Genomic DNA, 16692 nt, shown 5'->3' on the forward strand with positions numbered 1-16692 from the left:
AAATAAATGCACAATAAATAAACATTTTTCTACATATTAATTCTAGATTTTTGATAGAAATAAACAACAGTTATTATATAGATCTTGTCAATATATAAAACAGACTTGTTAGCATGTTAAAAATATTCCATTTAAATCGGATTGACTGTCATGTTAATCATGCCATTCAATCCGAAATGTTTTAAATGAAATATTTTTGGATATGTTCAAAGCTAGCTAATACTTTAGGATACATGTCATATGATCTTAGATCAAGCCATTAAGTTGCTATATAAACCAACAATGTATGGGGCAATATAGAAGTTGAGCTGGGACAGCTAAGAGTATGTATATTCAATTCATTTCTCGCTCGATTTTTGCATTATATTTGCTCTCAATGAGCTGCAAAGCAGAGGTGAGTATATCTCAATGTAACTTTCTAGATATATGAGGATTACAAGGGATTCTCTTCATGCAGCGCAATTGGGACTATGAGGCGCTGTTTATTACTGGCAAATCATCGGACGAATCGCTAGTGAGCATCCAGACGGGACTCGAACGCAAGGGACGTGGCAGTCCCACCGTCTCGATCGTCTTAGAAATTAACTATCAAATAGATGATGAGACCCAGGTTGGTATATGTTGTATTTCCCAACAGGCCAGTATTTAAATTGATTTACACTCAGATTGAGGCGACAGTCTATCAAAGTTACACGGGTCACGACAACGACTACAAGCTGATGCCATTTGGCATAGAAAAAAAAGCATTTCCCGACTATCTCCGGGAATTTTACGATAATGTGGTCTATTCCAATATGGGCCACTGCTCGAATTTGCCAAAGCCCGGCGAACAAATTCCCTGGCCCATAATGACGTATAAGTTCGACGACTGCACTTTTCCCGGCGAAGGCTTGCCCGAAATATTGTCCGAAGGCTATTATAAAGTATTTTTTAATGTTACTGGTCCGGTTGACTGGAGCATTGCGTTCGGCATGAGGGTTATTTCTAAGAGCAATGCAATGGGATATTATTGAAAATTGTGAAGCGGAGAATAAAGTAAAATATTAAGTATATTCTGATTAAATATGTATGATTGAAGATTGAAGTTGTCGAACTAAGTTTCTGCTTGGTAAATCTATAGAGCAAGTCGTTAAAGATATAGAATTTGCTTAATTTTGTCCCCTTTTCAATTTCCTCTTGACATATATACATAATATATATCATAATATATTTCAGTACATACTGTTAGAATGCCAATAAATGTTATTTAATTGAATCAGATAAAATGCCATGTTCACTGGTTGTTGGTTATGCAATTTATGATCCGGTTAACTGGCTAATCTGTTGCTATAAAAGCTTCCAGCTCAATGCGATTCACAGCAGTACGAAAAGTCAACCCTAATAGCAGCTGGGGAAATGGATATTCTATCAATTGTTTCATGGATCTTTGTAATATTATGGCTCTCAACGAGCTGCAGCGGCAAGGTAACATTCATATATAAGAAAATATGTAATCCAATTGTTATATAACAACATCAAACCCATTATCCGTATCATGCAGCGCAATTGGGATGCTGAGACCCTGTTTGTGAATAGCTCCACTTCGGATGAATCCCTTTTGGGATTTACGACGGAAATTGTGCGCCAGGGTCGTGATAAGCCTACGTTCTCAGCAGTTTTAGACTTTCATTACCAACTGGATGATACGACTACGGTTAGTTATAGAGCGCATGACAGAACATTTATCTCAGCATATTTGCTCATAGGTCGAGGTGTTGATCTATCACAGTCAAACGGGCGGCGAAGATGATTACAAGCTGATGCCGTGGAACGTGCCGCAGAAACCTTTTACGGAATTCATAGCCGAGTACTATAAGGATTTGCTCTATGCCAATTTGGGCAGCTGTTCGAATTTAGCCGAGCCTGGCAAAGAAATTCCATGGCCTAAGATTACCTACAACTTTGAGAAGTGCATGATAACGGGCGATGGCATGCCTGAAATAGCGCCAGAAGGATACTATAAGATATTCTTCGCCGCAACGGGCCCAGTTGACTGGAACTTCGTTTATGGCATGAAGATTGTGTCTAAGAGCAATGCAATGGGCTATTAGTTATTGTAAATTGCGTAACAAGTGTCACATACAATTAAATAAAAAGCATTCAGTAATAAAAACAGTTAGTCGGTTATATTAAAATCTTTAGGAATTTTCTTCTGTAAGCTATATTTATAAAATGATATTAAATAAATAAATTATTTATTATTCAATATCTACAATTCCAAAAATAATTAATATATGTATTAATCTATAAATATCGATAAGTGCGTTCCATCTGGCATGCTCCAATAGTGCCCGAAGGATATTATATGGTATTTACGGCAATCGATATTATCTTTATCACATCAAATGAATAACTTGTTATATGTATATGGATATATCAATTTTATGTAGGCTAAGTTGAATAGCCAAAACTCTAAGCGTGTTATGGCTTAATATATTTTAAAGTCAATTAACGAATTGTCAAATAAAATGGGGAAATATAGTCAATTATACAAATAAATGCTAGTTTAATTAGGTACAATTCGAGAATACTATCTACACCTGTTGGCACGAAATATGGCCGTCAATGAGCGCAATCAGATGAATGTTATGGCCATGTTAACAGCAAAAATTGTGAGTACTGTTAAAGATCTACAAAAAAAGTACAACATTAACGGAATCGAATGATATTTTTTATTCTATATAAAGTATAAATATTTTAGTTAGACCTTTAAGCGTGACATTAAAAATGTTCGTGAATTCAAGGCTAGTCGTACTTTGGTTCCTGCTCAAATGTTCTCTGGCCGCAGTAAGTGAAAATATATAAAAAGTGAAGAATTGTTAGGTGACAAGTCCTGTTACAGCGCAACTGGATTTACGAACCACTCTCTGTTGAATCGAAAACCTCGGATCCATCGAAATTAAATATTGAAGCAGCGTTGGATCGTAATGGACGTGATTTTACCATATCAATCAATTTGGATTGGAACTACGACGTAGACGAGACGACAATGGTGAATACTTGTTAATTATATGAAATTTATACATATATATATCATATTAAATCTGGCTATCAGGTAGAAGCGTTCAGTTATCGCAGCGCTTCGGGCAACGAGAAGGATTATACCCTACTACCATGGACCATGCCCAAACAGACATATGAAAAGTATACCGAGACCTATTACGAAAATATTGTCTACAAGAATTTAGCTAACTGCTCAAATCTGCCCGCGCCTGGCAACACCTATCCCTGGCCCAGGGCGCAATACAAATTGGAGAAGTGTGTGGCCAATGGCGATGGATTACCCGAAATTGCACCCGAGGGATATTATAAGATAATATTTCAGGTATCCGGTGAGGTCGATTGGGAATTTGTACTGATATCAAAGTTGACAAGTAATACAAATCTGCTTGGTTGAGTATAATCATGACTATATCGATAAACATATTGCAATTTTGCAATTTTATGGATATGGAATAAAGGCAAATGTTGATTATGTTGGCACTGACGTATAGAATCGTAGCACAGCTCAAGCTCAAGTTCAAAGCTCAATAGTCATCAGAATAATCATTATCCGGGTGATCCTAGTATTATCTCTACTTCTAATAGACTTATCTTGAGGTTTTCATAAAAAAATCCCAGTTTCAACTGCAAATCTCATCACATTAAATAGTCAGGTAGATGTAATCTAATATTGAGTCCACTTTCCGAATGGATTAAACAGTGGGAAGGATAAAACCCAGCCTTGAGCTGAGACCCGACTCATTAAGCATATTTTCCGTTCAACTGTGAAAGATTTAACTGGATCTCAGCACAATAGCTGCATGTTATGTGGGCGTAACCAAACGCCTGCTGTGCCGCATTCCAGGTGAGTTTTACTGTTGAAGGGCCGAATGTGGCAGGCAGGTAGAGAAATTAGTTTGCGCCAGCTGTTGCCAGTTGCCAGTTGTAACAGCAACAACAACAACAACAGCAGCAACAACAACAGCAACAACTCAACGTTAGATCGAGTGTGAAATTGTCAAGACATGCTCGAAATACTTGTGGCAAAAAGTGTTAACTGTCAGGCGAGCGAAAAGCAAGCTAACGGTAAAGCTATATATGTGTATGTATGTATATGCTTGACTGGCTAGAGAAAAACGAATGAAAAGTCTAACAAAAATGTCGCCGTGCAAAATGCAATTCGAATCGCATTTCAAGTGAAAACTTGGCGCAGTTGCTAACTAATTTATTGCAAATTGTTAAAGCGCTGACGAGGACCCAAGTTGCTGCTGTTGGAGCTACTATGTTGATATTGTTGCAAGTTGTTGTTGTTGCACGTTGCTGTTGCTGTTGCTGCTGCTGTTGCTGCTGCGCTGCTTGTGTTGCTGCCCGCTGGGGCTTGTCAGGCTGCTGACAGCCGCATTGGCAGTCGGCACAGCGTTTCGCGTCTGTTATTCATATGAGTGTGCATGGAAAATGCCGTTGCACTGCCATTAGAGTGGACCCAAAAACCAAACGAACAAACAACAAAGCCAGCCAAAAGCAAACGTTTGGCATTTGAATTAGTTTAGTTTTAATGAGCTGAAATCGCAGCGAACTCAACAGTTTGAGACATTTATGAATGCAGTTTGCAGAGTAACTGCAGTTGAATGGTTTGGATTAACTAGTTTAGCTCTGCTTAAGATTAACTCTAACTTTTTTGCTGCATAACAATTATCAACACTGGCTTAGAGTGATTCACATCACCAGTTTTTATTTGATGGCAATAAATTACTAGCTCAGTTTAACTTTTTAGTATTGTTTAAATATACACGATATTTTCCAGCATTCGTTATCAACACTGGCTTTTTCGCTTTTAGCTATATTAATGTAAGTTAGCCCTAACAAGGTGTTATGCATTATGGAATGGTTAAATGCGGCTTTCTTTGTAGTTCTGCTCAAAGGAAATTACCTTTATTGGCGTCCCTTTCCAGCACTGGTTTTAAAGACTATTACTATTCATATATTGCCTGTTCTTTACTATTGTAGGAGTTTTTTATTTAGCTATATTTAATAATATATATAATATATAATATACAAATATCAATTCTGTTTGTCCACTTGAATGCTTAACCAACACTGGTCGCAATTAACACTCAAGCTGATCGGTATCATATAATGATTAAGTCAAGTCTAACTATTTCATAAAATTTGTCTATTTATTTTAACATTTTCCGTTTCATAAAGTTAAATTTCTCTATTGTCTTACTCAACACTGTAAGCCAATTTTGGTTCAGCCTAATGTGCAACGTTTCCATTTCGACAATTTGCATGCACACGCATGTGCTGTGACTACGGCAGTTGCTGTTGTTGTTGCTGTTGCTGTTGCATTGCCCGAATTTCCAGCATGAACGAACGAACGAACGAACATTTTACTGCGTCTGACAATATCAAATTGTTATCTGGCATAAAATAATTACAGCGCTTTAATGCAGACAAAATAGTTGCCGCTGCAGCGGCTGCCAACCACAAACTGTTTTGTTGTTGTTGTTGTTGTTGTATCGCCTGCCAATTTCGAGTGGCAATAAAAGCGCGTGTGCGCGAGATTTGAGCGCTTCGATAGGCAGCGGGAAAGGCAACAGCAAAAACAACAACAACAACAGTAACGGCAACGGATATGTTGCCTGGTGGCAGTTGAAACTGCGCTAATTAACCAAAAACGCAGCCAATTAGTTTTTGGCCAACACCGCAAAGCAAGTTGGCTAAAGGTGTAGCTAAAGGTGCAACACGAGCTGCGCTGAATGCAAACGTGTTGGCATGTGTCAAATATATGAATGCAAAACTTGTTATGCGAGTCGAGTACGAATTAGTGTTGCCACTCTCCCTCTCTATGTGTGTGTGTGTGTGTGTGTGCCAGTGTTGTTGAAGTGCCGCTAATTATTAGTATGTGCCATCTAATAATTGGTTAGCCAACCCAGAGCTAGCAGCTATATTTAACAGCCCGGCTAAACTATTAGACGATGAGCTATTATTATTACTCTCTTATTAGCATGTAAACATTAGGCCGATATTGCAGAAAAACATAATTATACCATCTGATAAAGTTGGCAGAGCAAGCTTTAATTTCAGTCAGACCGGCTAGTAACGCTAGTTAAATAGAGTTAGTTTGATCCGATGTTGGGAGCATGACAAGGCGAGAAAAAAAAACTAAGAAATCTCAAAAATTGATAAAAATGTATTCAAACTGCCCTCATTATTAAAATTATTATAGATAATTAAATCTAATATATATTATTAAACAAGCAAATGATATCAATGTAATATTAGAATTTCTGAATTCTTTATCAGCTCTATAATATATGTAATTGCCCTCTTACAAAATATCTTTAAATGTGTATACATATATATTTACATAGAACTTTACATAAACAGCTAGAAAAGATTTAGCAAACATGCCTTTAACCTTATATACTCTTTAACAACACTGCTCAGTCAGCCGTGCAGCTGACACTTTGCAACACTGTTGCGTATATTTGCAAATAAATTCAATTTCGTACGCAAAGAGCTTTTGCATATCAGACAAGAACGATGCCGGCTAAAATAAACAATCGAGCAGAGAACACAAATACAGAGAGAGAAAGAGAGAGAGAGAGACAAAGAGAGAGCAGGAGAGCAGAGGGAACTATAGATTGTACGACTGCAAAGCTTGTTAAAATTCATGTAATGCATTAACTGAGAACAACAACCACAAATTACACAGTCCAACTGGCCTGGCGGGCCATCAGTCTGTCTGGCTGCAGTCGAGGACTCGAGAGATCAGGGGCCAGGGAGCAGGGGCAGGGTGTTTGGCCAAAAACCAATGTCCAAACGGTCGACGGGTTGCAATGAAAAGGCAATTAAAGCGCAGCGGGCACAAACTCAAACTCTGACTGAAAATACTGAAAGCAACAAAAAAAAAATGACCAGAGACCAGAGACCAGAGATGGAAGCCAGGCACTGACTAGTTGCAGTTGTTGTTATTGCTGCTGCTGCTGCTGTTGTTGTTGTTGCAGCAATCAATTGCATGCTTCAATGGACAAATATACGAGAGAGCTAGCGAGGTAGAGACAGAGACAGCCAGCGAGTGCCACAGATAGACATGGCTGATATGAGCAGCCAAACGCTTCGTCGTCAACGCCGTTGTCCATGCCGGACAATTGGGACAGACAGACAGACGGACAGAGAGACAGACGTATGGACAGCTACGCCTAGATAGACTCAACTAGATAAAGGCCTTGCCTTGCCTCGGCTTGCCTCGGCTTGCCATTGCTGGCCATCAACAGCCAGCACCTAAGAAAATATATGTATATAAGAAAATCAGCCAAACGAGCATTATCGGCTGCTTAATACTTGCTCAGGCAAAGAATATTAACCATTCTGGAGTTTATTAATGTATTTAGATTTATTCATGTGAAAAACTTTTGCCATTCCAGCTCTCTATATAGAGAGCTTTGCCACACCCCCAATGGGCGTATGTATAGAGTGTTTTGTCTAGCTATAGAGCCTGTCTATTGTGATTAAATTGACAATTTATTGCTCTTATTATTATTGAACTGTGAATAATATAATTTTGATACATTTGACTAGAGACAATATTCCATATTTTCTCAGTAGCCCTTTTGCCACGCCCACAACTAAAGATTGGACGTAGAATATGCCATATAAGCATACATATTCTTCAAATGAGGTATGCTAACGCCATTATTAAAGCTTATATGCCCCGCCCTGACACGCCCTAAACGAGTGAGAGCCCCTAGTAAGGCAATGATATACTCTAGCAAAGACTAGACATTGAAAGCATTCCCCTTGCAACTAATATACCCGCTTTATGTGTCAGCAAATGGGTATAATGAAAAACAGTATGCAGTTGAATTTAGCTGGGCCCAAGAGTCATGCTCTTTGGGTCTTGGGTCTTCAATCTTGCTGGTCTCCCGACTCTAGTCTATGGCGCGATTGCGATTGCCTTTTGCGCGTTTGCGTTTGCGTCTTCATTCGCTGTTCGTTTGCCGTCAAGTGGAACGGCAAAAGAAGAAAAAAATATACAAATAAAATGAAGAAGGAAAAAACTTGTTAACTTTTCCTAGCTAGAGCTAGCAAAAGGTTCGACAACGACAACGACGACGAATGGGCCACAACAGAGGCCAAAGCCGCGCCACGTTCAAGTCAATCAAGCGTCAGACGTTTGTGCTGCATGCCGCATGCTGCATGCGGCATGCCTCATGCCGTTGCACTCTCTGCCATTCCAAGGCGTCAATTAATCAAGTGCGGACCCAGCCACAGCCACTGAAGCCCCGGCAGCCACTGCAGCAGCAGCAGGCATAATCATTGCAATCAAGTCATTTTTACCTGTATTCAGAGACGTCGAGAGCACGTTTAATTGTCACTTGACAGCAATTAACACAAATTTCCACGACTTTTTCGGCTCAACGCCCCAAATGTGACTTCAAGCGACATAAATCCGTGTTGACTTGCCAAAACACACACAAATTTTTAATTGATGTCTGAAATTCCAAATCGTGTGATTATCGATTCGTTTCCTTTTTTTCTGGATTTTATAATTTTGTCATTCTGTTAATAACCCTAATCATCTCAATCAATCAAGCAGCCTCAATTAATCAATTTATTTTAATGCTAATGTTCATACTCAATTAATACTAATAATCAAGAATATTTTATTGATGGGGTTAAATAACTTTTTGGCAGAAAAAAAGAATCTATCAATAGCAGAAAAATGTTTTCTTAGGAATCTTTTAAGATAAACATCTTATGCAAGATTTATAATATGTCTTATGAAAAACATAGGCATATTATGTTAAACAGCTGTTAAAAAAGTAAGCGCTGCTCTCAGTTCAATTGATACGTTCGTTTGCTATGTTATGAAGCTGTTAAGGGACGTAAATAATATATATATAGCAGATATAGCTATTTAAAATTTATATTTAATGTTAGGCAACTGTTAAGATATGAGACATCACTGTTAAATCATTGTTACATGACATTAACTTCGAGTAAATAAGTCAAGAAAAACTAAGAGAATTGGCAATGCAATGCTCTAAAACTGTTAACTGATTATCATAAAATTCAGCTGTATTTATAAGCTATGTTAAGTCATTGCTTTGTTGATATACATCCCATATATTATATTTTTTAAGTTTTATAATAGATGAACAATTTAAAAATGTATATATCCATTGTAAATATTGTTATATCACTATCAAATAATTGTATATTTATCATATGTTTATCAGCTTAAACATCAACTAAGTTGTTATATCAACATACATCCCACATCTGCTACATTCGCAACTCTACAGCTGCCCCTTCCATATCACTTGTTAGCCATTAACAGCTCCACCTTAACAGCTCATCATTAACATTTCACACAACAATTTAGCTGTCGACCTAAAGAAATGTTAATTGCCTAACATTGTGGAGCCAAGTTAACATTTCGGCGTTCCAAGCTTTGTGATTTGCACATTTTTCATCCGAGATCTTAAACGCCGGACCGGAGCTATGTATCTCTCGCTGCGTTCAATGGAAACAGCCGCTAGAGCACTTTTTTCATCGCCTGTTCCATTCACTGGAGTCTCCTCTGATGCTGCTGCTCCTGCTGCTGCTGCTGTTATTCAAGTGCTTTATACTCTATCTGTGTTTTTTTCCTTTTTTTTTTTTTTTTTTTTGCTGTGTGTCCTCGGGGCCTTTTGGCTGCAGCATACTTTTGGTTTTTATGTTGCAGCGCAAAAGGGCAACAAAAGATAGAGAAGAATGAGCCAGAGAAGTAAAGTAACTGCCAGGGCAGAGCCAAGGCAGGCAAGGCAGAGACACACACACACACACACACACATACTCATACTCATACGTATATGTAGGTATACAGTTTTTGCTTGGCTTCTCCTGCCTTCTGTCTGATGAAGTTGAACAATTTGCGAGTTTGCAGGCAGCGGAACGGAGGAGTTGCCACAACGTCTGTATGTTCCTTCCCGGCCCCATGTTCATTTGGTTGCAGCTACTAGTCAAGATTTGCATGACACACACACACACACGCACACATAGCACTTTTGGTGGCAAGTAATCAAAGTGCGACAAGTTTTTTTTTACTTCTTGCAGCGTTAATTTATGATGGGCTTTGCATGAAGTCAACTTCTTTTTAGCTCTCGCTGTCTGGCCAAATTGCCATTGGCAATTAATTTGCCCGAAAGCTTTCAGTGAGAGAGAGTGGGAGGAGGGGAGTAGCAACCTATTGCTACTATATCAGTCAAATATAATCAAATTGCCTTCCGTCTAATTTCAGCTCTAAAATTTCATCAGCTTACGATTCCCAGGCGATTAAAGTGCTTGAAATGCTTTTAATACCTGTTGCCCACTTAAGCTTGCGCTTAATTGAAATTAATTTTCATTCACAAAAAAAAAAAACGAAAAGCAAAACACTTCAAGTGTTGCAACTTTTTCCTTTGGCTGCATTGTTGCCGCCACGTCTGTGGCAAGGGCCACAATTTGCGGCCACTTGCCGCGCGCAGCCCCTTGGCCATAATCAAGCCAATGAGCCAAGCCTGCAAAATAAAAGCCAGGGCCATAATCTTCAACTCTTGCCAGCCCTCTCTCTCTCACTACCTCTCCTCCTTTCTTTCTTTCTCTCTCTCTCTCTCTCTCTCTCTCTCTGTTTCGCTTGGCTCTTTCACTTTGGGCCTTTCTACTCTGCCACATGCTGTTGAAGATTTATGAACGCCTCTGGCGCTTTAAATTGAATTCAATATTTTGCCAGCGCGTTGCAACGTCAACAACAACAACAACAACAAATTGTTAAACAACAACGAGCAAAGTTTTTTGCTTCTTTTTCGTTGACAGTTGCATTTTATGGCCACAATTCGTTGCTTTCCTACTCGCTCGCTCGCTCTCGCTTTCCCACCCTCCCTCTCTCTCTCTATCTCTATTTTCTTTTCTGTTTTCTTTGCGCTGAAAATTGATTTTCCTTTTACCTCTTTGTCAGCTGCAGCTGAATCAGTCGGTGGGTGTGCGCGTGGGTGTGAGTGCACAAGAAAAAGGTGTGAAAGGCGGCGACGAGTTGGCTGCCCTCTGCCAAGCACCACAATTGAGTTGTCTATTTCGTTCTCTCTCTCTCTCTCTTTCTATTTTCCAACTTCCTGCACAACTATCGCTGTCATTAAAAGAGACATACCTGCAAAGATAGCAGAGAAAACAGAAAGATTTAGCATCAGGTATTAGCAGATTAAACAAAGTTTTAGTTTATGTATTGAAAAGGAAAATTTAAGTGGAATTTGCAATCAAGTTGAAGGGAATGCTTAAAGAAAATGCAATTCAATTTGGCTAAAGCAGAGATTTATGACAGCAAAGTTATTAAGCTGCAGGGCATACAACCCATAATAGTGATGAAGGAACCTAAAATCAGATTCATTAAGATTTACTCTTTGTAAATTTTCTTATACACTCTACTTAATACACTCACTTAATACACTCATATACAGAGATATCACTGAATGAATAGTTAGTTAAATAAGAATTTTATGATACAGTTTAAGAATCTATACAGATTGAGAATCTCAGCAAAACAAAATCTCAAACGGAGCTACAATACAAATCAAGATATTGATTACACATTCATCAATTTATATATTAGTTCCGACTCTTCCGCGAACTACATCTAAAACTCGTTTCACATCTTGATTAACATTTTTTGAGATAGAAATAAATAAACTGAGGTTCGCTTTGTTTCTCTTCTTAGTTTGGCAATTGAAGTTCATGTGCGGCAATTGTTGCAATAGCCATTGTTGCTATTGTTCTTATTGTTGTTGTTGTAGTTGTTGTTGCCGTTGGGCGCAATCATCATTACAAAGTGCTGAGGTGCAGCGCTCCGTTGGCTGTCAAGATAAGTTTGCCGTGCTGTTCGGTTGTTGCCTATATGTATGTACGTATGTATGTATGTATGTATGTTCGATGTTGTTGTTGCAACGGATTCTGCAACCAGGCAGAATCGACTGGGGCAGGCAGTTAACCAGCTCAGAGTAGAGTTCAGTTGAGTCAAGTTCCGTCAAGTCAGGCGAAAGGTGTGCAACACTCGAGTGCAGCACGTCCGCTCGCCCCCAACGTTAGCTGCCCCCCTTTCCAGCAACAGCAACAACAACAACCACAATGACGCCCCACTGAAAACAGAAAATGTTTTCGTTTGAGTGCACAAAACGCCGACGAGCGACGGCGGCAGCTGTTGTTGTTGTTGCTGTTGCTGCTGCTGCTGCTGCTGTTGTTGTCGCCTCGTCAGCGGGCGCTACATTGGCGATTTTTTCGTGGTTGTTGTTGCTTTGTTTTGTATACGTATATATAGATATTTTTCTCTTATTTTGTTTCAATTTTGTTTTTGTATTTCGCTTCCACTCCCTCTGCTTTGCTCTGTTATTCGCCCGTCAATTCAATTTGAAGCCATTTAGCATCAATTTGCAGTAATTTGACGTATAAATTATGTCAAATTGCCGAGCAGCTTGTCATTGGGTGTATTCTGTAGACAGTTGTTGTTGTTGTTGTTGTTAGTGTTGTTGCTGTTCTCACTCACTCACTTAATGCTCGTTGCTTTTGTTGTTGTCGCCGCCGCCGCCGTTGCTGTCTTTGCACCTTTTTTTTTTCAATGACCGCTCACAGCACAGATTGGCTCAGGTATAGAGCGAGAGAGTTGCTTAAGTGTGTGAGTGCGAGCAGTGCGACATTATCACAAAACATGCGGAGGTTCCAGCTCAATTCCAGTCAGATCCATTGTGTAGAAATGAGTTTTTTTTTTGCTGCTGCTCTTCTTTTTGTTTCTTTATATCGGACACGTTTCGCACTGTGTGAATTTTATTTTCGCTTGTCGACACAAAAGAATTTCACTTAACATACACATACACACACACCGCACACGATACACACATACATACATATTTATAGAGGCGCAGGCAAACACGACGACACATGGATGCCGAAAAAAAGGGTCCAAAGACCCGTACAACAACAACAACAGCAACACAAACTCGAGCCCGACACTAAAAGTGCCTATAAAAAAGGCCCGATATGCGACGAGGGGGAAAATGAAACCGACAGAGAGACAGCAGCAGGCTGTGATAGGAGAAGAGGCCGAGAGAGACAGGGACAAGGGCAGCAATCTTTACGCTTTTGTGAATGTTAACATTCAAAGATATCATCGAAAAATTCACTGGAAATGTGCCTCAGTACACACAATACAAGACAATAATAAAAGGTAGAATATAGAAGAGAGGCAAGAGCGAAAGGAAGAGAGCGCAAGATCAACCTAAGCGAACGTATGTGTGAGAGTGCGTAAGTATGTGTGTATGTGTGTGTTCCCCTCCAGTTAAGGCTCAATGCTGCTGCTCTTCTCCTTTCTCCTTCTCCCTTTGTGTATTTTGTCGCCTCTTTTGTGCGGATGAGTTGCCGTTCACGCGTCGTAAACTCGGTAGCCGCTTCCAAACAGCAACAAAAGACAATGGGCAAGCAGAAGAGGAAGAACAATAACAGTGAGTCAAAATTTCCGCATGCGCCGCCTGCAATCGTATGTGTGTGTGTGTGTCTGTGTTTGCGTGTGCGATTGAATGTGGGGGAGCAGCAAGACAACATGTCATCATCATGTCCGCCTACTCTGCCCACTGACCATGTACTTGCGCTCTCACTCGCACAGCTGGTCGAGAATGCGAGCTATTTGAAGAATTTCCATTTGCATTTTAATTAAGTGAATGGATGTCTGGAATGAGTCGGATGAGGGGAGCGAGCCAACAAGGAGGAAGAGTAGGAGGCGCTGGCGAAGTAAGTGAAGCAGGAGGCGCTGTTGGTTTACTCGAGCAGCAAAACTTTATTATCTGTACAAGCAATTATGCATATCATAAAACACTTTAAACATTAATGAGCCCCAGCCAGGCCAAAAGACCAAGTCACAAGCCCAGTTGGCCACGGCTTAAGGCTCACAGCTCGTTTATTCATTCATCCAACGCGCTGGATGGAGACGGGAGGCGGTCGGATGACAGGATGGACGAACAGGCGGGTAGAGAGAAGTTGAGAGAGTGACGGCACCCAACGCACGCCCCCAACTGTTTCGGTTAGTTATGGCAAAAGTCAGCGTGTTGCCACTTTATTGCCTGCTTTACATTTCTGTTAGTTTAGTCCGCGCCCGCCGGCAACAAACTGCTGTTTGCAACTGTGCCTAGGCATACGCCTGTGCATGCCTCTGTATGTGTGCGTGTGTATTTGCCTGGGTATAAAATCGTGTTATGTTTTGCGGCTAAATTAAAATTCGACTTAATCGTTTAAACATTTAAGAGGCGAGGCAAAGCCAAAAGCAAAAGGCAATAGCAGCACCAGCAACAGCAACTAATCCACTGCTCGTTGTTGTTGCTTTTTACAATTTTTTGTTGTATTTTCTTCTTCATTTTCTGCATGCGCAGCGCAGTCGCAGAGTCCCAAAGCCAGCAGCCGCATAAGCAACATATTGCTGTCTCGCTTGAGCGTGCCATGAGCGCCATAAACAAACATGGCTGCTCCTGCTGCTGTCGTTCGCTCTGCTTTGCAGGGGCTAAGTGCAGTGTGTGGTGTGTGGAGTGTGGAGTGGAGTGAAGTGGAGAGTTTTTCGAGTTTCGAGTTTCAAGTGCGGCGAGTGGAAGAGAGCGTGGCATGTTTTCACTTTGCGCTTTGGCTTTGCCGTTGCCGTTGTTGCCGTTGCGGTTGCTGTTGTTGTTGCTTGGCAATATTTAGCCTCGAGGGTCGCACAATTCAAATGTTAATTAAAATTTAAAAGCTTAAACTGTGCAAATTGTAGCACACAGAAGCCCAGCGCTGCCGTAGAGCCGCACTGCCGCAATGATTTATCTTGCCTCGACTGTCAGCGTCGACGTTTGTCATTTGAATAAAATGAAAATTATGGCATTTATTTGCTGTCATTTCTGGCTGGCTTTTTGAATTAATTGCCACTCGTGCGCTGACAGCTTAACTAACAATATACGCGTTGCTTGCTGCAATCCAACCTTTTATTGTGTGCACGTGCTACAAATATTCAATTATGCACTGTACAAATTATTTAAAACGTGCAAATGCAATTTGCTATAAAAAGCTCTAACAATACGAGCATGTGGCTACGTCTGCTGGTCAATTAAGGCAACAGCAACAACAACTTATTTCCATTTCAATTAACTGCTGCTGCTGCTCATAAATAATGAGAAAAATAATAATAATAATAATACAATACAAATATAGAACACATTTTGCTCAAAGTAGCTATGAAAAGTGCCGTTACACAGATTTATGGCACATTACGCTGTTTAGGCGAATTGCCAACAAGTGTGAATTTGACGCAAAAGCTTTTCGCTCTTAAATTGCTTCCTTTCTATTCGGCGAATTTCCAGTAGCAACAGCAATCGCCTGGAAGGGCAGCCATTAGTGAGATTGCTGAAGGCAAGAGATTTCTATAAATAGAAGGGAATCAAAGAATGAATGCAAAAGGCAGCCATAATTGGAAGCAGCAAAGCATGAATAACTGAATTTTTGAGCAAACAAGAATTATTTCAAAATATATATTATTTATATTTTAGCAAATCGACATTTAATTTACTGAAAATATGACAACAATGTAAACTTAATCACACGCTTTGGGCACACTACAAAAGATCAGTAATTTGTTTCTTTCAACCATTTAAGTGCATGTTAAACAACCACAAAAACTTGTTGTCAATTCCGCACACATTTCTTACATTTCTTCTCTCTCTCTCGTTTCGTTTCGTTCATTTTCGTTGCGGCATTGCAGCGTGGCATGCAACATTCAGCAGCCTAATGCGCTGGGCGTGTCAAGTTTGGCCGTGCGCCTGTTGGCGCCGCGTTGAGCCAACAACACGCCAAACAAACAACTTGACAACGCTTTCGATTTAGTTATTATTTAAGCAACATTTTCTTTATTATTTTTTGTTTTCGGTTTGTGTAATGCATAATTTGAAAGGCAACAAAAAAAGAAAAAAGGTTTAACGCGATTTTGACATGCAACATTTTATGTTATGCTTGGGGTTAAAAGCCACAAACAACAAAAAAGTATATGTATTGAAAGGACAAACCAATCGAAAGCAAACGAATAAAAGAATTCTAATTGAGGAGCTGAACGTGCGAGACAACAGCAACAGCAGCAGCCACAGCAACCGCAACAGCAGCAGCCAGAGCAACCACAGCAGCAGCAGCAGCAGCGAAATGTTGCTGATAGCAATCAACATCAATTAAAACAGCTGTCTGTCTCGCTGTTGTTGTTGTCGCTGCTGCTGCTGCTGCCGTGTGTAATTATATTTTGTTGTTGCGCCTTGGCCATTATAATCAACATCATCATCATCATCATCATCATCATCATTATCATTATCATCATAATTATCTTTACTGCCAGGCTAAGCACTGAAGCATTGCAATTGTAGCCGCTCTTACAGTTGCCAGCAACATGTTGCTGCTGTATGTGTTGTAGTTGGTCGCTTGACTCGCCTGATGGCAACTGCTGATAATTATAATCCGCTTGTGGTTAAAATGGTGTTGCCTACCTTACTAGCGATAAGCTTGCATGAATAATTATGTTGCCAGTTGGCGAGTTGTTGCTGTTGCTGCTGTTGTTGTTGCTGCTGTTGTTGTAGTTGCTGCTGCTGCTGCTGCTGCTGCTTTTGT

General features: G+C 40.0%; 4 protein-coding genes across 4 annotated transcripts in view; 3 read left to right on the forward strand and 1 right to left on the reverse strand.

Moving 5' to 3' along the window:
• Nucleotides 1-16692, reverse strand: part of sbb (scribbler) — a 110180-nt gene that overhangs the window by 18429 nt on the left and 75059 nt on the right. The window lies entirely within an intron of this gene.
• Nucleotides 144-1056, forward strand: LOC108654617 (uncharacterized). Its single transcript, XM_030391042.2, has 3 exons — nucleotides 144-394; nucleotides 458-610; nucleotides 666-1056. The coding sequence occupies exons 1-3, from the start codon at nucleotides 326-328 to the stop codon at nucleotides 1011-1013; spliced, it is 570 nt and encodes a 189-aa protein (XP_030246902.2). The 5' UTR covers nucleotides 144-325; the 3' UTR covers nucleotides 1014-1056.
• LOC108654614 (uncharacterized) lies at nucleotides 1321-2120 on the forward strand. The gene is made up of 3 exons (XM_018106086.2): nucleotides 1321-1464; nucleotides 1541-1693; nucleotides 1746-2120. Exons 1-3 carry the CDS (start codon nucleotides 1396-1398, stop codon nucleotides 2088-2090), a joined length of 567 nt encoding a protein of 188 aa, XP_017961575.1. The 5' UTR covers nucleotides 1321-1395; the 3' UTR covers nucleotides 2091-2120.
• Nucleotides 2718-3456, forward strand: LOC108652711 (uncharacterized). Its single transcript, XM_018102906.2, has 3 exons — nucleotides 2718-2826; nucleotides 2882-3031; nucleotides 3095-3456. The coding sequence occupies exons 1-3, from the start codon at nucleotides 2767-2769 to the stop codon at nucleotides 3434-3436; spliced, it is 552 nt and encodes a 183-aa protein (XP_017958395.1). The 5' UTR covers nucleotides 2718-2766; the 3' UTR covers nucleotides 3437-3456.

The sequence above is a fragment of the Drosophila navojoa genome, chromosome 5 (genome assembly GCF_054131105.1).
Source record: "Drosophila navojoa isolate 15081-1374.11 chromosome 5, UAZ_NAV_1.0, whole genome shotgun sequence".
NCBI classification, from domain to species: domain Eukaryota; kingdom Metazoa; phylum Arthropoda; class Insecta; order Diptera; family Drosophilidae; genus Drosophila; species Drosophila navojoa.